The 22716-nt window shown below is 38.7% G+C and overlaps 1 protein-coding gene and 1 pseudogene across 1 annotated transcript; both read left to right on the top strand.

Annotated features, from left to right (window-relative positions):
- Positions 1 to 11995: 11995 nt before the first annotated feature.
- On the top strand, positions 11996 to 12928 carry LOC110148318 (olfactory receptor 10G9-like). The gene has a single exon (XM_020910248.2). The coding sequence runs from the start codon at positions 11996 to 11998 to the stop codon at positions 12926 to 12928; it is 933 nt and encodes a 310-aa protein (XP_020765907.2).
- Positions 12929 to 20723: 7795 nt separating this feature from the next.
- On the top strand, positions 20724 to 21644 carry LOC139033586 (olfactory receptor 8B3-like; annotated as a pseudogene).
- Positions 21645 to 22716: the final 1072 nt, after the last annotated feature.

The following is a 22716-nucleotide window of genomic DNA, read 5'->3' as shown; positions in this document are numbered from 1 at the left end:
CAGTGATGCCATCCAACCATCTCATCCTCTGTCATCCCTTCTCTTCCTGCCCTCAATCTTTCCCAGCATCATGGTCTTTTCCAATGAGTCAGCTCTTCACATCAGGTGGCCAAAGTGTTGGAGCTTCAGCTTCAGCATCAGTCCTTCCAATGAATATTCAGGACTGATTTCCTTTAGGATTGACGAGTTTGATGTCCTTGCTGTCCAAAGGACTCCTGAGACTTCTCCAGCACCATAGTTCAAAAGCATCAATTCTTTGACACTCAGCCTTCTTTATGGTCCAACTCTCACATCCATACATGACTACTGGAAAAACCATAGCTTTGACTATATGCTTTTTAATACTCTGTCTAGGATTGTCATAGGTTTTAATCCAAGGAGCAAGTGTCTTTTAATTTGGTGGCTGTAGTCACTGTCTGCAGTGATTTTGGTGACCTGACCAAGAAATAAAATCTGTCACTGTTTCCACTGTTTCCCCATCTATTTGCCACGAAGTGATGGGACTGGATGACATGATCTTAGTTTTCTGAAAGTTGTATTTTAAGATAACCTTTTCACTCTCCTGTTTCACCCTTATCAAGAGACTCTAGTTCATCTTTGCCATTAGAGTGGTGTCAGTCATGTGCTTATCTGAGGTTGTTGATGTTTCTCCTGGCAATCTTGATTCCAGCTTGTGATTCATATGGCCCAGCATTTCACATGATGTACTCTACATATAAGTTAAATAAGCAGAGTGAGACAATATACAATCTTGTCCTACTCCTTTCCCAATGTTGAACCAGTGTGTTGTCCCAGGTCTGGTTCTAACTGCTGCTTCTTGACCTGCATACAGGTTGTACATACTACACATGGTGGTATGTATATGTTAATCTCTCAATCTCTCCCCCCTCCCCTTCTCCCACTGTGTCCGCAAGTCTGTTTTATACATCTGCCTCTCTATTCCTGCCTTGCAAATGGATTCCTCTATACCATTTTTCTAGATTCACATATATGCATTAATATGCAATATTTGTTTCTCTCTTTCTGACTTACTTCACTCAATATGGTAGATTTTAGGTCCATCCACATCTCTACAATGACAAAAGAGGCAAGATTATACAATGTAGAAAATACAGTCTTTTCAATAGGTGTCTGATTCTTTTGTGGCTCCATGGACTATAAGCTACCAGTCCCCTCTGTTCATGGGATTTCCCAGGAAGGAATACTGGAGTAGTTTGCCATTTCCTGCTCTAGTGGATCTCCCTGACCCAGGAATCGAACCCACATCCCCTCATTGGCAAATAAAGTCAAAATGAAATGGCAAGGGTAACATAGAATTTTGAAAGGGCTGACAACGTAGCAGCTATGCTTTAGGAGGTTGGTTTATGTTTGTAGTATTGGTGGGCCATTTGAAGAGCTGAGCTGCGTGGAGACAGCCATGGACCCTCACCAGTTATTCCTTTGGCATTATTTTGCAAACATTCTGCCTGGCTTTCATGTTCCCTGTTCCTTGACATTTTGACTTTTTGAGTTTCTTTCTACCTGGGTTTGTGCATGTGGGGGTATGTTTTAATTGATATATACTTTTTATAAGTTTGCTTTTTTCACTTAACATGTACTGTAATCATTCCTGCATATCAATATCTAGTTATTTTATTTTCTGGTTTCTTTTTACATATATATGCATGTAATTATTAAGTAATTAGGTTATATTACTCATGTCATATTATTATTTCATCCTTAAAAGTATATTTGCTTGTTTTTAATCATCATTACTCTTCAGCCTATAATTAATAACCTGATTTTATCTTTCTACTCCTCTCTCTATGCTTCTATAATACACACATTGTCAGTTTGTTTTACAAAATGGCACAATGATAGCCATACTCCCTCCTATTAGAAAATATCATGAAAATCCCTCCAGGTTAATTGGTGTGGTTATAAATAATTCTTTTATTAGCTGCTACATATTTCATGATGTAGCAGTACCATGATTTATTCAACCATTCTTTTTAGGAATTTTCACTCTTTTTCAGTTGTTTTGCAGATATAAGCTATCTATTAATACATATTTGAACAAATACTTAGCACTGGTGTTTTTATTTTTATGATGTAACTTCCTGGACTGGAATTACTGGATTACATTATATATATAAATTCAATAACAATTACCAAATTGCTTTCTTATAACTATTCATATTTATACCAACAATATATAAGATAAAGCTTTTTCCTTCATCCAGGCCACCAATAGATGTTTTCACTATTTGTGCATCTAACGCGCATAATTAGTAACTTTTTCTGTTATTTGACATTTTACTGACTAGTAATGAGTCAACTCATTTTTCCAAGGTCATTTTAATAATCAACTGTGAATTGCTGATCCATATTCTTTGCTCAGTTTTCCAATTTGAGAGGGAGGGGGTTCTCTATTTTTTTGTTGATTTGGGAGTACAATTTATTTTGGATCTAAGTTCTTTGTGAAAAATATGTATTATAATTATTATCTCCCACTCTGCAGTTTGCTTTTCACCCTCTTAATGTGACTTGGTAATAAAAGAAATGATAAATTTAAAAATGAAACATAGTAGTGAAATTTCAAAAAGATAACATTCAAAATATCATCCAAAAATCAAATAACTAAGAGATACTCAACTTCATTTTTCATCAAGAAGAGAAAAATTCCACCCCAGTAAAATATCACTTCACACCCATTAGCTGCCAAAGTGGAGAAGACCAGTGATGCCAAATGATGGTCATTTGTGAAACAACTGGAAATGTCATGCCCTGACACTGGGAGAATAAACTGGTAAAACTCTGTGGCAGAATCTACTAAAACGATGATAAAAATTCCCTGTGACTCAGCAATTCCATTCCTAGGTATATATCTGATAGAAATACATGTGTGTGCTTATACAAATCTGAATGTGGACCCAAAATGAAGACTATTTTTGTTTAGTCGCTCAGTCATGTCCAACCCTTTTGCAACCCCATGGACTGTAGCCTACCAGGCTCCTCTGGTCCATGGGGTTTCCCAGGCAAGAATACTAGAGTGTGTTGTCCTTTCCTTCTCCATCGGATCTTCCTGACACCCAAGGATCAAACCCACGTCTTCTGCACTGGCAGGCAGATTCTTTACCACTGAGCCACCAGGGGAGCCTCAAAAGGAAGACATATAACATATAACCTACAATAGATAACATATATAAGATTATATATGTTATTTATAATATATTATATATAGATTTGCCAAAGAAAATTTCATATGTACATACACATGAAAAATATATTCTAATTTTTTGTAGCACTATTTTTAACAGGCTAAATTGAAGTTATTCAACAGCCTATGACATGACTGAGTGACTTCACTTTCACTTTTCACTTTCATGCACTGGAGAAGGACATGGCAGCCCACTCCAGTGTTCTTGCCTGGAGAATCCCAGGGACAGGAGCCTGGTGGGCTGCTGTCTATGGGGTCACACAGAGTTGGACATGACTGACGTGACTTAGCAGCAGCAGCAGCATGTACTGTTGAATCAAAAGTAAATTGTGCTTCAATGCTGTTCTCTTGAAACATCCCACCCTCGCCTTCTCCCAGAGTCCACAAATCTGTTCTATACAACTGAGTCTCTTTTTCTGTTTTGCATATAGGGTTATCATTACCATCTTTCTAAAGTCCATATATATGTGTTAGTATACTGTAATGGTCTTTATCTTTCTGGCTTACTTCGCTCTGTATAATGGGCTCCAGTTTCATCCATCTCATTAGAACTGATTCAAATGAATTCTTTTTAATGGCTGAGTAATATTCCATGGTGTATATGTACCACAGCTTCCTCATCCATTCGTCTGCTGATGGGCATCTGGGTTGCTTTCATGTCCTGGCTATTATAAACAGTGCTGCGATGTTATCTAGGGTGAAACAGATCACCAGCCCAGGTTGGGTGCATGAGACAAGTGCTCGGGCCTGGTGCACTGGGAAGACCCAAAGGGATCGGGTGGAGAGGGAGGTGGGAGGGGGGACTGGGATGGGGAATACATGTAAATCCATGGCTGATTCATTTCAATGTATGACAAAAACTGCTGTAATGATGTAAAGTGGTTAGCCTCCAACTAATAAAAATAAATGGGAAAAAAAAAAAGGAAAAAAAAAATGAAGCACTTTTACAAACACATGAGTACAGCAACAACTGTATGTATGATTAAAGACTTCTTGCATACACGTGCATGCCACACAGGTTAATAAACTGTTTTTCTCTTGTTAAAAAAAAAAAAAAGTAAATTGTGGTATAGCCACACATTGGATTGTAGCAAAGAGAATCTGTGCTCTATAGCACATGTGAAAATAGTTTATGCACTTATAATTTGTGCCCAGCTGTTTTGGTTCAGAATAAAAAGCGAATGTTTATTAAATATCTAGATCAGTGGCTCTCAACTGTGATTTGAAAATGTCTGTAGAAGTTGTTGATTGTCTCAGAGGCTGGCATCTAGTGGCTAGAGATCATGGATGCTGCTGAACATCTTATGATGCACGGGATAGACCCCCACAAGACTCGTCTTGCTCCAAATGTCAATAGTGCTGAGGTTGAAAAAACCTTGATCTGGATGAAAACATAAAGTGATGATGTATAAGACCACAACAATAGAAACTGAAAAATGTTTTTTGAGAGAGATATAAAAGTTGCTGAAGAAATGATGGATCATAAATTGCTCATGGCTTGAAAGACAAAATTTTAAAGATTCTAGGAGGAGAATACCTCAAATTGCTTACCGAGTCAATGAAATTCTAGATATAATCTCATCACTTTATTCTGTAGATATACGGACCCTATAGTATGTTTTTCAAATGGAGAGGGACTCACAAAATGGCATAGATAATCTAGAGAAGGAAAAGCTTGAAGAGTTGAAAGACCAGATATCAAAATTCACTATGAAGGTTTTCCCTAGATTTTCTAATTTTGTTATATGTTGTCTTAATGCTTTGTTTTTTCCTTCTTTATTTAAATCTTTACTTCATCTGGAATTAATTTCATTTTAGATATAGCATACTGTTAGTATTTTCTGCATAATAAGGAACTATGATTGTAATTATCTTATTAACTAAAGTGATATTTAGAAAACTGGTTTAAGTTTTCAACTCTTTTCTCTACCTGTAGTATGGTTATTAAGCTCTAGCTGTATTACATAAGATCAAAGAAAATTAGCTGCATAATTTTTATTTTATTTTTAAATTTGTCTTGTTTTTAAGTAATTCTTCAAAGATTCATTTATTTACATCACAAATGTCCTTTCTTATTGAAATATATTTGACATATAACACTGTGTAAATTTAAGGTTTACAGCATGTTGACCTGACATACTTACATACTATAATTGCCATTGTATTAATAGTTAGCACCTCTATCATGTCATGTCACATCTAAATTTGTATTTTAAAATGAAATCACCCCCCCCCACACACAGTGTTCTTGAGCTTAATGTATTTTTTTCTCATTAAAGTTTTAAAACCAAATAAAATGCAATAAATATAGTTCAATGCATCATTTTTTATGGTCAGCCTTCTTTGTTTTCTTTAAAATATCTTTACCTAAATAACTGTTATAAAGAATGCCACAGTTATGTATAAATTCAGCTTTTAAAAATGTTTAGAAATTCAGCAGTTTTAAATCACCTTATAATAGGGTGCAAGAGAGAGTGAGATATAAGACGGGAGTACAAAAGGAGATGATCACTTTTGGGTTCTGTGTGATTTTATGTTGAGAATAAACCATTGTAAGTGTATCGCAACACTGATGAGGGAATAGGATAACTGAAACCTTCTTTCCTCTTAGGTAAAACTTCAAGCTCCAGAAGTACATGAACTTTTCTCAGGAGTGTTCAAATAATAAACCCACAGGGAAATATATGTGTGACTTTTAAAAACCTTTAATTAATCCCTTTCAGTTGTTTTTCTGATCATCCAGGAAACTCAAGATTATATAGTAATCCTATTCCCTGAGAAAGTAAATCAAATTATGCTCCTGCCTGTCTAGCTATGTGAGTTTCCATTCTCTGCCCTTCAACTAGTGGGGTCCTAGAACAGAAATGAACAACTCCACAAACAACTACAGGTACACCAGTTTTTTGGGTATTAACTTGCAAACAAGTGCCTCGACATAGCATGTAGAAAGTTAAACATTTTGGCAGGGTGAGGGATAAACACAAATGAGTTTTTTTTTTCATTTATTTTTATTAGTTGGAGGCTAATTACTTTACAGTATTGTAGTGGCTTTTGTCATACATTGGCATGAATCAGCCATGGAGTTACATGTATTCCCCATCCTGATCCCCCCTCCCATCTCTCTCTCCACCTGATCCCTTTGGGTCTTCCCAGTGCTCCAGGCCTGAGCACTTGTCTCATGCATCCAGCCTGGGCTGGTGATCTGTTTCACCCTAGACAATACACATGTTTTGATGCTGTTCTCACAAATGAGTTTTATATTGAAAGGAATCACATAGTGGCGGTGAGTTCTTAGAAAGGTAGATTTCTCTCATTTCCTCTTGCTCTTGCTTTCACTCTCTCTTTCTCTCTCTCTCTATATATATATACACACACACACAGACACACACTCACGGCATACATATGTATGTATATGTTTATACACACAGATATGCATGTCTGTTTATATACAGTTAGTAATGTGTTGTGCTGTGCTTAGTCGCTCAGTCACGTCTGACTCTTTGTGACCCCATGGACTGCAGCCTGTCAGGCTCCTCTGTCCATGGAATTCTCCAGACAAGAATACTGGAATGGGTTGCCATGCCCTCTTCAGGGAAACTTCTCTAGTAATAAGGACCTACAAATAGTGACTAAGTTGCTATGGCATGAACATACAAGTTGAACATTGAAGCCTCTCACTGATACTCCTGCCTTGGGTTTCAGGCTGCCTTGCAATTCACCTGATGAAAAATTTCATACTTAATATAAATGTGATTTATCCTGAAGATGGGACCCACTGGTGCAGTAGAAATTTAAGAGACATATTTGTTCCTTTTTTGAGTTCTGATATCCACATAGGTGATTAAGGTAATTGTCTCTGTTATTTACACTTTTATTTGGGCAATATACCATTAGTGTATATTTTTAATACATTATATAATATATGCAGGGAAAGATTGAAGGCAGGAGGAGAAGGGGATGACAGAGGATGAGATGGTTGGATGGCATCACTGATGTGATGGACATGAGTTTGAGTAGGCTCCAGGAGTTGGTGATGGACAGGTGTGCTGAGTCCATAGGGTCGCAGGTTGGACATGATTGGTGACTGAACTGAACTGACTTTTAATGTAGCTTAAGGCACTTTGTGTGGCGGTAGGATCCATTGTATATGGGTTTTGCTAAGAGCAGAGAACCTTATTTCTTTCATATGGTGAGTCTTTTCTTGAAAAACAGTAACAATCTTGAAATCAACTATATTTTGGATTAAATTAAGAACATCTGCCTCATTGTACACAATTCCAACTTTTCTTGACATTCATGTAACATAGGTCCCTTTCTCTTATGTTGGTTCTGTATTTCTTGTCACAAGGAGTAGATTTTAAACAAGAATCAGATACTTGATGGAATTGTCTTCTCTTATGAGGACATCACTGGGTTTTATGAGTATGAGGAGTGGAAGACGGGGGAGGGATATCATCACTAACAAAGCCAGTACTGGAAAATACTTAGATATTTAAGATAGAAATATGCATCAGTATATTAGATGCCAGCATGTACCCCGTGGATCATGGTTGTGAGAACATATATGAAGTTTATGTTCTCAGGCCCTCCTAAAGATTAGTCTCTGGGAGATAGTGAAGGACAGGGAAGCCTGGTGTGCTGCAGTCCATGGGGTTGCAAAGAGTCGGACATGACTGAGCAACTGAACAACCATGAAGGTTAGTCTAGTCTATAAGACAAGCATGTAGCCAGCAGTGTTATGAGGGCTGGTATTTTCTGGATCATTGGGAGGTTATAGGGATTCTGTATGGAGTTTAGATTCTTAAACACTGAAAGTATTTCCTACATAAGCAGGTGGTGTGTGTTAATGAAACAGCAGAACCAACCAATACCAGTGATGAAATTTTCCCTGAGGCTGTAGCTTTGAAACTGCAAAGTCTCTACAGCACAGGGTAATTTATTTATTTAGTCTCCCTCCTTCTCTCTCTTACGGTCTCTGTCTCTCCATATTATCTATACCTATATGGCTTTTTAAAGCAGGACAACAGTTTCATATAATTTGCTATCTATTATTGAGCACTTACAAAGCATTTGGTACTTTGCTAACTACTTTACATTATTTATCTTACTTATCTATTGTGTATGAGTTGTATTAAGATCACTGAGGTAGGTGATCTTGTGCCCCATATGAGATTGCATTGATTTTCAACTTTGCGAGATCTGAAGCAGAGAACCCAGGTGAACTGACCCATAGAAAGAATCACACAGAAAATTTGAATTGTTTTATGGTGCTAAGTAATATATTTGGGTGTTAGTTCTAGAAGATCTTGTAGGTCTTCATAGAACCATTCAACTTCAGCTCGGATTACTGTGATACTGAATGGTTTGCCTTGGAAACAAACAGAGATCATTCTGTCGTTTTTGAGATTGCATCCAAGTACTGCATTTTGGACTCTTTTGTTGACTATGATGGCTACTTCATTTCTTCTGAGGGATTCTTGCCCATAGTAGTAGATATAAGGATCATCTGAGTTATATTCATCCACTCCAGTCCATTTGTTATATTCATCCACTCCAGTCCATTTTAGTTCACTGATTCCTAAAATGCTGATGTTCACTCTTGCCATCTCCTGTTTGACCACTTCAAATTTACATTGATTCATGGACCTAACATTCCTATGCAATAGTGTTCTTTACAGCATCGTACTTTACTTCCATCACCAGTCACATTTATAACTGGGTGTTGCTTTTGCTTTGGCTCCATCTCTTCATTCTTTCTGGGTTTATTTCTCCATTGTTCTCCAGTAGCATATTGGGCACCTACCAAATTTTCATTATAGGGAACTGGAATGCAAAAGTAGAAAGTCAAGAGATACCTGGAGTAACAGGCAAATTTGGCCTTGGAGTACAAAATAAAGCAGGGCAAAGGCTAACAGAATTTTGCTAAGAGAACACACTGGTCATAGCAAACACCCTCTTCCAACAACACAAGAGAAGATTCTACACATGGACATCACCAGATGGTCAATACTGAAATCAGATTGATTATATTATTTGCAGCCAAAGATGGAGAAGCTCTATACAGTCAGCAAAAATAAGACTGGGAGCTGACTGTGGCTCAGACCATGAACTCCTTATTGCCAAATTCAGACTTAAACTGAAGAAAGTAGGGAAAACCACTAAACCATTCAGGTATGACTAAATCAAATCCTTTATGATTATACAGTGGAAATGATCAAATCAGGGATTATATAGACAGAGTGCCTGATGAACTATGGATGGATGTTCATGACATTATACAGGAGGCAGTGATCAAGACCATCTCCAAGAAAAAGAAATGCAGAAGGCAACATGGTTGTCTGAGGAGGCCTTACAAATAACTGAGAAAAGAAGAGAAGCAAAAGGCAATGTAGAAAGTGAAAGATATACCCATTTAAATGAAGAGTTCCAAAGAATAGCAAGGAGAGATAAGAAAGCCTTCCTCAGATCAATGCAAAGAAATAAAGGAAAACAATAGAATGGGAAAGACTAGAGATTTCTTCAAGAAAATTAGTGATACCAAGGGAAACTTTCATGCAAAGATGGGCACAATAAAGGACAGAAATGGTATGGACCTAACAGAAGCAGAAGATATTAAGAAGAGGTGGTAAGAATACACAGAAGAACTATACAAAAAAGATCTTCATGACCCAGATAACCACAATGGTGTGATCACTCACCTAGAGTCAGACATCCTGGAATGTGAAGTCAAGTGGGCCTTAGGAAGCATCACTATGAACAAAGCTAGTGGAGGTTGATGGAATTCCAGCTGAGCTATTTCAAATCCTAAAAGATAATGCTGTGAAAGTGCTGCACTCAATATGCCAGCAAATTTGGAAAACTCAGCAGTGGCCACAGGACTGGAAAAGGTCAGTTTTCATTCTGGTCCCAAAGAAAGGCAATGCCAAAGAATGCTCAAACTACTGCACAGTTGCACTCATCTCACATGCTAGCAAACTGAAAGTCACTCAGTTGTGTCTGAGTCTTTGCAATCCCATGGACTGTATAGTCCATGGAATTCTCCAAGCCAGAATACTGTAGTGGGTAGTCTTTCCCTTCTCCAGGGGCTCTTCCCAACCCAGGGATCGAACCCAGTTCTCCCACATTGCAGGTGGATTCTTTACCAGTTGAGCCAAAGGTAAGCCCAAGAATACTGGAGTGTGTAGCCTATCCCTTCTCCAGCGGATCTTCCCCACCTCGGAATCAAACTGGGGTCTCCTGCACTATAGGCAGATTCTTTACAGTCCTCAAAATTCTCCAAGTCAGGCTTCAACAGTATGTGAACCGTGAACTTCCAGATGTTCAAGTTGGATTTAGAAAAGGCAGAGGAACCAGAGGTCAAATTGCCAACATCCATTGGATCATAGAAAAAGCAAGAGAGTTCCAGAAAAACTTCTGCTTTATTGACTATGCCAAAGCCTTTGACTGTGTGGATCACAATAAACTGTGGAAAATACTTAAAGAGATGGGAATACTAGGCCATTTAACCTGCCTCCTGAGAAATCTGTGTGCAGGTCAAGAAGCAACAGTTAGAACTGGACATGGAACAACAGAGTAGATCCAAATAGGGAAAGGAGTATGCCAAGGCTACGTATTGTCACCCTGATTATTTAACTTATATGCAGAATGCATCATGTGAAATGCTGGGCTGGATGAAGCATAAGCTGAAATCAAGTTTTCAGGGAGAAATATTGATAACCTCAGATATGCAGATGACACCACCCTTATGGCAGAAAGTGAAGAAGAACTAAAGAGCCTCTTGATGAAAATGAAAGAGGAAAGTGAAAAAGTTGGCTTAAAACTCAACATTCAGAAAACTAAGATCATGGCATCTGGTCCCATCACTTCATGGTAAATAGATGGGGAAACAATGGAAACAGTGACAGACTATTTTTTTGGCTCCAAAATCACTGCAGATGGTGATTGCAGCCATGAAATTAAAAGATGCTTGCTCCTTGGAAGAAAAGCTATGACCAACCTAGACAGTATATTAAAAAGCAGAGACATTATTTTGCCAGCAAATGTCTGTCTAGTTAAGGCTATGGTTTTTCCAGCAGTCATGTATGGATGTGAGAGTTGGACTGTAAAGAAAGCTGAGTGCTAAAGAATTGATGTTTTTCAACTGTGGTGTTGGAGAAGACTGTTGAGAGTCCCTTGGACTTCAAGAAGATCCAACCAGTCCATCCTAAAGGAAATTAGTCCTGAATATTCATTGGAAGGACTGATACTGAAGCTGAAACTCCAGTACTTTGTCCCACCTGATGCGAAGAGCTGACTCATTGGAAAAGACCCTGATGCTGGAAAAGATTGAAGGCAGGAGGAAAAGGGGACAACAGAGGATGAGATGGTTGGATGGCATCACCAACTCAAGGACATGAGTTTGAGCAAGCTCTGGGAGTTGGTGATGGACGGGGAAGCCTGGCGTGCTGCAGTCCATGGGTCACAAAGATTCAGACACGACTGAGCAACTGAACTGAACTAGCAATATTTATGATACAACAGTGGAAATTTAAAATTGATTTCTCCTAACTTTTTTTAACATATATTTGTGTGTGTTTCTCTGTGTGTGAGAGTAAGAGAGATAAGAGAGGAAGAAGATAGAGTCATTCTATCCTTTTTTTCAAGGGTGACTTGTTATAAACAAAGTTGAGTATGACCCTAGAACTATGTAGCATATATGATGCAGTTTTTGTATAAAGAATGGGTTCTCAGTTCTTGATTAAATACTGAGTGCTCTTGATATTCCCACAGAGAGAAAGAGATTGAAAGCCTGGAGAAATGACAAACATGAGCCTGGTGACAACGTTCATCCTCATGGGCCTTCCACACGCACCAGAGCTGGACACATTCCTCTTTGGAATCTTCCTGGTGATCTATGTCCTCACTGTGGTGGGGAACCTACTCATCATGCTGGTGATTATCATGGATCCTCACCTGCACACACCCATGTACTCCTTCCTGAGCAACCTGTCCTTCATTGACATGTGGTACTGCACGGTCAGTACACCCAAAATGCTGATGACCCTGGTGTCCCCAGAAGGCAGTGCTATCTCCTTTCCCAGCTGTGTGGCCCAGCTCTACTCCTTCCACTTCCTGGGCAGCACCGAGTGCTTCCTCTACACCGTCATGTCCTATGACCGCTTCCTGGCCATCAGTTACCCGCTCAGGTATGCCAGCATGATGAGTGGGAGGACCTGCGCTCTCCTGGCCACAACCACGTGGCTCAGTGGCTCTGTTCACTCTGCTGTCCAGACCACACTGACATTCCGTTTGCCCTTCTGCGGACCCAACCAGATCCAGCATTACATCTGTGATGCCCCACCTATCCTCAAACTGGCCTGTGCAGACACGTCCACTGTGGAGATGGTGATCTTTGTCAGCGTTGGGGTGGTGGCCTCAGGCTGCTTTCTTCTTATAGTGCTGTCCTACACGTCCATCATCCATTCCATCCTGAAGATCCGCACCTCAGAAGGGAGATGGAGAGCCTTCCAGACCTGTGCCTCCCACTGCACTGTGGTCCTGTGCTTCTTTGGCCCTGGTGTTTTCATTTACCTGAGACCAGGCTCCGAGGAGGTTGTGGACAGGATTGTGGCTGTTTTCTACACTGTGATGACGCCCCTTCTGAACCCTGTGGTCTACACCCTGAGGAACAAGGAAGTGAAGAAAGCTCTGTTGAAGTTTAAAGACAGTCATGTACTCACAAAGCAATAAGTTATATTACGTAGATACACATATTTTAAAAACTTAGTAATATAATTTAGTCATCAACAAGAAATGTATTACATTTATAGTTCTCAGTATGAAATTTTGTCTAAACCAGCTACTCAGGAATATTTGTTTGACTAATTTTTCTGAGGAATTTTTAAAGCTATGTTAGTTTTTTTTAAACATGAGATTTCAGTTTATTGGGCTTCCTTAGTTGTTCAGATGGCAAAGAGCTTACCTACAATGTAGGAGACCTGAGTTTGATCCCTAGGTCGGGAAGAACCGCTGGAGAAGAGAATGACTCCCCACTCCAGTATTCTTTCCTGGAGGATTCCAGGGACAGAGAAGTCTGTCAGGCTACAGTCTACGGAGTCAAAAAGAGTCAGACATGACAGACCAACTAACACATTAACACACTCTCACACTTTCAGTTTATTAATTTCGTGAAACCAAAGCATGTATCATATTATCTTAAACTGCATAGTTCCTTGCAATGTAATTTGGTTTGACCTTTCTATTGAATCTCATTTAAAAAATTTGTTGGAGTGTAGTTAATTTCTAATATGTTAATTTAAGGCATACAGCATAGTGATTCAGTTATACATATACATATATTCATTCTTTTTCAGATTCTTTTTCTATGTAGCTTATTACAGGATACTGAGTGGAGTTCCTTGTGCTGTATCATAGGTCCTTGTTCATTATCTATTTTATATATAGTTGTATACAAATGGCCTGGTTTCCAGTTGGGAAAGGAGTACATCAAGGCTATATATTATCACCCTGCTTATTTAACTTATATGTGGAGTACATCATGCGAAATGCAGGGCTGGATGAAGCACAAACTGGAATCAAGATTGCCGGGAGAAATATCAATAACCTCAGACATGCAGATGACACCACCCTTATGGCAGAAAGCAAATAGAATTGAAGAGCCTCTTGATGAAAGTGAAAGAGGAGAGTGAAAAAGCTGGCTTAAAACTCAACATTCAAAAAACTAAGATCATGGCATCTGGTCCCATCACTTCATGGCAAATAGATGGGGGGAAACAATTGGAAATAGTGACAGACTTTATTTTCTTGGGCTCCAAAATCACTGCAGATGGTGACTGAAGCCATGAAATTAAAAGACACTTGCTCCTTGGAAGAAAAGCTATGACCAACCTAGACAGCATATTAAAAAGCAGAGATATTACTTTGCCAACAAAAGTCCATCTAGTCAAAGCTATGGTTTTCCAATAGTCATGTATAGATGTGAGAGTTGGACCATAAAGAAAGCTGAGTGCTGAAGAATTGATGCTTTTGAACTATGGTGTTGGAGAAGACTCTTGAGAGTCTCTTGGACTGCAAGGAGATCAAGCCAGTCCATCCTAAAGGAAATCAGTCCTGAATATTCATTGGAAGGACTGATGCTGAAACTGAAACTCCAATACTTTGGCTACCTGATGCAAAGAACTGACTCATTGGAAAAGACCCTGATGCTGGGAACGATTGGCAGGAGGAGAAGGGGACTACAGAGGCTGAGATGGTTGGATAGCACCACTGACCTGATGGGCATGAGTTTTAGTAGGCTCTGGGTGTTGGTGAAGGACAGGGAAGCCTGGTGTTTTCTATGTCTTGGCTATTCTAAAATAGCATTGCTAGGAACATTGTAGTGCCTGTATCTTTTCAAATTATGGTTTTTCTCTAGATATATGCACAGGAGTGGGATTACTAGATCATGTGATATTTCTATTTTTACTATTTTTCTATTTTACTATTTTAAGGAGTTCCATACTGTTCTCCATAGAGATTGTGACAATTTACATTCTCACCAATAGTGTACAAGGTTTCCCTATTCTCCACACCCTCTCCAGCATTTATTGTTTGTAGATTTTTTGAGGATGGCTGTTCTGACCAGAGTGAGGTGATACTTCATTGTAGTTTCCATTTGCAATTCTCTAATTATTAATGATGCTGAGCATCTTTTTATGTGCTTTTGACACTCTGTATGCCTTCCTTTGGACTTCCCAAGTGGCTAAGTGGTAAAGAATCTGCCTGCCAATGCAGGAGATGCAGGAGATGTGAGTTCAGTCCCTAGGTGTGGAAGATCCCTTGGAGGATAAAGTGGTGACCCTCTCCAGTATTCTTGCCTGGATAATCCCATGGACAGAAGAGCCTGGCAGGCTACAGTTCATGAGGTTGCAAAGAGTTGGATGCAACTGAGTGACTGAGCATGCAGTCAGCATGCAGGCCTTCCTTTGAGAAATGTGTATTTAGATCTTTTGCCTATTTTTTGATTGGGTTGCTGTTGTTTTTTTTTGACATAGAGTTGCTCGTATATTTTAGATATGAATCCTTTGACAATCGCTTCATTAGCAAGTATTTTCTCCCATTCCATGGGTTGTCTTTTTGTTTTGTTTATAGTTTTCTCTGCTGTGCAAATGCTTTTAAGTTAAATTAGGTCCTATCTGTTTATTTTTGCTTTTATTTTCATTATTCTAGTAGGTGAATAGGAAAGCTACTTCTGTGATTTATGCCTGAGTGTTCTGCCTATATTTTCTTCTAAGAGTTTTGTAGTGTCCAGCCTTATATTGGGGTCTTTGAATAATTTTGACTTTATTTTTGTGTTAGAGAGTGTTCTAAACTAATTCTTTTACATGTAGCTTTCCAGTATTCCCAGAAGCACTTATGAAGAGACTGTCTTTACTGTATATTCTTGTCTCCTTTGTCATAGGTTACTTGGCCATACAAGTGTGGATTTTTTTCTGGGCTTTCTATCTGGTTCCATTGGTCTGAATTTCAGTTTTTGTGTAGTGCTGTACTGTTTTGATTACAGTAGCTTTGTATTATAGTGTGAAATCAGGGAGTCTGATACCTCCATCTTTATTTACCTTTGTCAGGATTGGTTTGGTTCTTCAGAGTCTTTTCTGTTTCCTTATAATTTAAAAATTTTTTTACTCTAGTTTTGTGAAGGATGTCATTGGTCACTTGATAAGGATTGCTAAGAATCTGTAGATTGCCTTGACATATAACATTAGTAGTGGTCATACAAAATATTTCAGTATTTGTATATATTGCAAAATACCATGGAAAGTCTAGTTAACATTTGTCAAAATTCATAGTGATGAATTTTTTTCTTTTGTGAGAACTTTTAAGATCTGTTCATTTTTTTTTTTTTTTTAAGATCTGTTCTTTAGCAACTTTCAACTATATAATAGAATGTTATTAAGTATGATCACCATGTTGTTTGTGTTGTCCCATGACTTATTTATTTAGTAACTGGAAGTTTTCACCTTTTGACCCCCTTCATTCATTTTGCTCACTCTGCATCCCCTGCCACTACCACATTAGCAATTACTATTCTGTTTTTTATATCTATAAACTGGATTATTTGTTGTTGTTGCTGATTCCACATATATGTGTGACCATAAGATATTTATCCTTGACTTAGTTTACTTAGCTTAATGTCCTCAAGGTCTGTTCATGTTGTCACAAATAGCAGGATTGCCTTCTTTCTCATTGCTAACTTATATTAAATATCCAATTATATATATATATGTGTGTGTGTGTCTGTGTGTGTGTGTATATCACAGTCAAGAATGAAAGATAAGGTATTTCCTACAGTAACAACATAAGAATTGTACTCTGCACATTTTTCCTAGCCTTCCTCAAATGGATCTGTGTTCTTTTCATGGAGTAACTAGTGAAGGAAAATACCACACATTTTAAATTTCTTAAATTTTGGCTTTGCTAGCTGATAAATGGAGCGCTGAACCAAGTCCACCTTGGAAAAAATACTTTACTCTGCAATTAATTCCTAGGTCATGAATGTGGAGTAGGAATTGATATCTCAGCATCTGAGAGAGTCTTCTTGTTGACTTTCTGACCCTGGAGTAAGTAGGAGTTGTTCTAGGCCTTGTGGAAGCCCTGGGTCTTCCCACTTCCAGGAAGAGTCGTAAAAACTTTTGGTTTTTGAGGAGACTCACAGAGATTAATACTACTATCAAAAATTAGAAAGATTCAGGGTGAAAATGTTGATTACCTTCCTATTTAACTCTACAGGTGCAGAATGATACAGAATCATAGATTCAATGGTGTAGTGACTGAAGTCACAGCTCCTGATCTAGATGTGGTCTGATTAGTGTCTGTTAGGACAGCCATTAGCAAGGTGATCTCTGGCTGTTAATCACTTCTAACTTGTGAAAATTTCCAAAATGAAATCTCAAGCATAAAAATTTTTCATATACATAATAGTTACATGCATAACACATATATCATAATGCTAAGATGAGATATGTGTGAACATGATCCAATTTGAAAACAAAATGTTACCTGAACCCCTGGATCGTCCTTTGTGGTTTTCTCCCATAGCAATCTCTTCTCTCAGTATGAGAAATAATAACTACCCTGACATTTCTTTTAGCACTCCCATTAATTTTCTTTTAGCAATAAGTTTACCAACTATGTTTCATCCTTGTTTTGAACTCATATAAATGGAACCACACAGCAGCATTTTAATCTAAAAATTATATTTAAAATATTTGACTTTGGTGTCTGTAGTTACTTAAAATTTAAAAAAATTATATAGTATCTCTTTTATGAGTAAAACTTTTTTTCTCTGCTTTCTCTCTCTTCTTTGCACACTGAACAACAATGTGAAAACATCAGGTAATATCTTCTGAATAATAGTTCTTTTGCCTAAAGAAGTTCTCTTGGTAATTTTTGCAAGGCAGGTCTGTTGGCAACAAATTCTCTCAATTTGTTTGTCCGAGAAAGTCATTATTTTGCTTTCAAGTTGGAGGATAATAGTATTGGATTTAGAAGTCCAAGGTAATAAGTTTCTCAACACTTTAAATATTTCACTCCACACTTTTCTTGATTGCATGGTTTCTAATCATATTTCCTCTGAAATTCCACAGTGGTTTATGCATTTTGAATCCTAGGTCCTTATCAAATAGATATTTTGAGCTTATTTCTCTCATTCTATGTGCTGTTTTTTACCTTCTTCATGATGTCTTTTGGAGGATGTCTTATTTTGAGCGTGTGGAAAGTTGAGGAGCCTGACACTTCCTGACTAATAAGGAAATCCTCTCTATTAAGTGTAGCATCTTGCGTGACTTTAAAAAAATTTTTTAAAATCCAAAACTTAATCATAAATTCAATAGTTATGTTTCTATTACAGTGTTGCAGTGTACTTTTATTACAAAGTTTCAGTTGCCCATTGGGTAACTGACGATCAGCTATTAGTGTACATATATCCCCTCCTTCTTGAGCTTCCATCCCACCAGCCCCCCATACCACCCCTCTAGGTCATCACAGAGCACCGAACTGAGCTCCCTGTGGTACAACAGGTTCCCACTAACTATCTGTTTCATACATGGTGGTAAACCAATGCTTCTTTCTTGATTCTTCGCACCCTCTCCTTCCCTCACTGTGTCTATATGTCCATTTTCTACATCTGAGTCTCTGTTCCTACCCTGAAAATAGTCACATCTGCACCATCTTTCTAGACTTCCTGTGTTAATCGCTCAGCTGTGTCCAACTCTTTACAACACTATGGACTATATGTATGTGTTAATATATAATATTTGTATTTATCTTTCTAGCTTACTTCACTGTGAATGACAGCCTCTATGTCCATCCACATCACTACAAATGACCCATTTTTTCTCCTTTGCGTGGCTGAGTAATATTCCGTTGTATATATGTATCACGTCGTCTTCATCCATTCATCTGTCAATGGACAGTTAGGTTGCTTCTGTATCTTGGCTATTGTAAACAGTGCTACAATGGACTTTGGGGTACAGTATATATGCCCAGTAATGCAGTTTCTGGGTCATATGTGTGTGTGTGTGTGAGTACTAAGTCGCTTCAGTTATGTCTGACTCTTTGTGATCCAAGGACCGTAGCCTGCCAGACTCCTCTGTCCGTGGGATTCTCCAGACAAGAATACTGGAGTGGGTTGCCAAGCCTTCCTCTGAGGATCTTCCTACCCAGGGATCAAACCTATGCTTCTTATGTCTCCTACATTGGCAGGCAGTTTCTTTACCACTAGTGCCATCTGGGAAGCAGTGGTAGCCCTATTTTTAGTTTTTAAAGCAATCTCCATACTGTTCTCCACAGTGACTATATCAGTTTTCAGGATAGATCATATCTTGGGTCACAAGTGCAGAAGAGATGCTATTATTATCATCAGCATTTTAGAAATAATGAATCTGAGGCATGAGTGTCTAAGTCAGTAAGCATGGGGGTAGGAGTCAAACTCATACCCTCCAACTGCATAGCCCAAGCTCTTTCCTCTGATAAGAAGGAGTTGGTGACCTCAGTTAATGAAATGATACATTTAAGGACTCACCTGGATCCTCAGGTATACATTTCCAGGAGATGTTTAAACATAAAAACTTTAGAAAGGAAAAGGGTGTTAGATTTTTTTGAGATAACAATGAGTTATTAGAAGTGAAATGAGTCAGTAGAGTCTTAGCAAAATTTCAGGGGAGGATATGAAGAAACCTGCAGTCATACTCTGGAAAATTTCAGTGTAGGATATGGAGAGGCAAAGAACCTGTATAATACATTCTTCTTAAAAAATGAAGATGATAGGAAGATGCGAGTTTATTTTTGCCTCTACCTTGGGGATGTACAATCCCTGGAGTGACATGTAAGCTGGATTGAAATATTGAATCCCTAAGCACCTAAATAGAGAACATGGTCCAGAGTGTAAGCCCACTTCCTTTATTTCTTTTTTTATACATAGAATCTATTCCCTGGGGGAGAGACTGAGCAACCTTCTACTCTGTTGATAATCATGTGAACCATATCATTAAACTCCCATTCAAACTTCTGAGTCTTATCAAGTGGAAAACCTGATCACAACGCTCTTTATTTTCCTCTGCTGCTTGAGAAGACTCAAAGTCATAAGCTGAATATAATATTTGTAGATCAGAAAGATTTCCAGGTTATGTCTGAAATTAAGTCTGGGCTGAATCCTTTTAGAATTAAAGGAACCAAAGCCTCAAACCATAAACTGCCTTTCTGGGACCAGAGGGATAAATACCAAGGGAGAACTCTAAGGTTTCTGGCTAAAGGAGGGTGAGTTTCAGAATTCTGTTAATATTAATTTCCTTCTTATTTTGAGAAAGAATTTCAGGGATATAATATCTGCCACTCCCCCAGACATTCATTTAGTGCATTCCTGAGATTCAAGTGAAACTTGTAGGAGAATGTATTCAAGGGGGATCAGAGAGTGTTCAGAGATTAAGCTCAGAAAGTGAAATATCTCAGTCAGTAAGTTCCCTCTCCATGGACAGACTCTCACTCTTCTACTTGGGGCAGTAACTTAATCTCTCCTAGCCTTTGGCCCCTTCCTTTGTTTTTGGTTAGAGACAGTCTTCTTGGTTCCTACTCACACCAGATCTAATCTGCTTTAGAGGCCAGCACCATTGAGCTAGGGTCTCTGTCTCCAGTGATACTGATCAGGGGAAGACTCAAGTGAATAAATAAATAAGAAGGAAGATTCTGTCCTGCTCCATCCCACCCTCCTCCCTTGATTTTTCCAGCAGACATGTTTGCATTTGGCAGCACTGCCTTCCCTCTGTAGGCAAGTTTGTGATACTCTTTGCTTTCTTTAGCTTAACAAGTCTCCAGTAATGGAAAGTCCATCTCACTCACTGGTAAAGGCAGATTCCATGGGAACAGTTTGGGCTAGTCTCAGACATGCTCAGTATATACACTCTTTTGTAGGATGAGACATTGTCAGAAGAGCTGAGTTGTTCTCTAATGGAACTCTTTCTACTGTTTCCACAGATTTCCTTAGAGAAGAATGGCCCCTGGAATTGGTTCTTCTGTGACTGAATTCATTCTGGTGGGATTAACAGATTGACCAGACCTCCAACTTCCCTTGCTTTTTCTTTTTATAGGAATGTATATGGTCACTGTGATGGGAAATTTGGGCTTGATCACTCTAATTGGGTTGAATTCATACCTACACACCCTGATATACTTTTTCCTCTTTAGTTTGTCTTTGATAGACATCTGTTATTCTTCTGTATTTACACCCAACATGCTGATTAACTTTATATCAAAGAAAAGTATTATTTCTTACATGTGATGCATGACCCAACTGTACTTTCTCTCTGTCTCTTTTATTTCTGAATGCTGTGTGCTGTCATCAATGGCCTATGACCACTATGTGGCCATCTGTAACCCACTCTTGTATAATGCTGCCATGTCCCCTAAAGTGTGTTCCAGCCTTATGTTTTGTTCCTGCTTGATGGCATTTTCTGGTGCCATGGCTCACACTGGATGCGTGCTGAGACTGACCTGTGAGGCAAACACTATCAACCATTATTTCTGTGACATCCTCCCTCTGCTCCAGATCTCCTGCACAAGTACCTACATCATTGAAGTGAAGTGTTCATTGTGGTGGACATCAACGTCACTGTGCCCAGTTTCACCATCTTTGTTTCTTATGGTCTCATCCTCTCCAGCATCCTCCACATCAAGTCCATGGCGGGCAGGCCCAGAACCTTCAGCACCTGCAGTTCCCACATCACTGCTGTTTCTCTGTTCTTTGGATCTTAAGTATCTAAAACTATCTTCTACAGGATCTATGGATGAGGGGAAAATCTCTTCTGTCTTTTATACCAATGTAGTTCCCATGATGAACGCCTTAATTTTTAGTTTGAGAAACAAAGATGTTAAAATTGCTTTGAGTCAAACCCTGAGGAGAAGAAAGTATTGATTAGCATCAGGGTCTCTGTGCAGTTATTATAGGACAGGAGTGTCTGTGTTTATTTACAATAGTTTTTTTTTTTTCATTTATTTTTATTAGTTGGAGGCTAATTACTTCACAACATTGCAGTGTGTTTTGTCATACATTGACATGAATCAGCCATGGAGTTACGTGTATTCCCCATCCCGATCCCCCCTCCCACCTCCCTCTCCACCCGATTCCTCTGGGTCTTCCCAGTGCACCAGGCCCGAGCACTTGTCTCATGCATCCAACCTGGGCTGGTGATCTGTTTCACTATAGATAATATACATGCTGTTCTCTTGAAACATCCCACCCTTCGCCTTCTCCCACAGAGTCCAAAAGTCTGTTCTATACATCTGTGTCTCTTTTTCTGTTTTGCATATAGGGTTATCATTACCATCTTTCTAAATTCCATATATATATGTGTTAGTATGCTGTAATGTTCTTTATCTTTCTGGCTCACTTCACTCTGTATAATGGGCTCCAGTTTCATCCATCTCATTAGAACTGATTCAAATGAATTTTTTTTTAACGGCTGAGTAATATTCCATGGTGTATATGTACCACAGCTTCCTCATCCATTCGTCTGCTGATGGGCATCTAGGTTGCTTCCATGTCCTGGCTATTATAAACAGTGCTGCGATGAACATTGGGGTGCACGTGTCTCTTTCAGACCTGGTTTCCTCAGTGTGTATGCCCAGAAGTGGGATTGCTGGGTCATATGGCAGTTCTATTTCCAGTTTTTAAAGAAGTCTCCACACTGTTCTCCATAGTGGCTGTACTAGTTTGCATTCCCACCAACAATGTAAGAGGGTTCCCTTTTCTCCACACCCTCTCCAGCATTTATTGCTTATAGACTTTTGGATAGCAGCCATCCTGACTGGCGTGTAATGGTACCTCATTGTGGTTTTGAGTTGCATTTCTCTGATAATGAGTGATGTTGAGCATCTTTTCATGTGTTTGTTAGCCATCTGTATGTCTTCTTTGGAGAAATGTCTGTTTAGTTCTTTGGCCCATTTTTTAATTGGGTCATTTATTTTTCTGGAATTGAGCTGGAGGA

This window comes from Odocoileus virginianus, unplaced genomic scaffold (genome assembly GCF_023699985.2).
Source record: "Odocoileus virginianus isolate 20LAN1187 ecotype Illinois unplaced genomic scaffold, Ovbor_1.2 Unplaced_Scaffold_19, whole genome shotgun sequence".
Classification (NCBI taxonomy): domain Eukaryota; kingdom Metazoa; phylum Chordata; class Mammalia; order Artiodactyla; family Cervidae; genus Odocoileus; species Odocoileus virginianus.
Note: the sequence above shows the minus strand (reverse complement) of the source record. Positions and strands in the feature narration are given on the sequence as shown.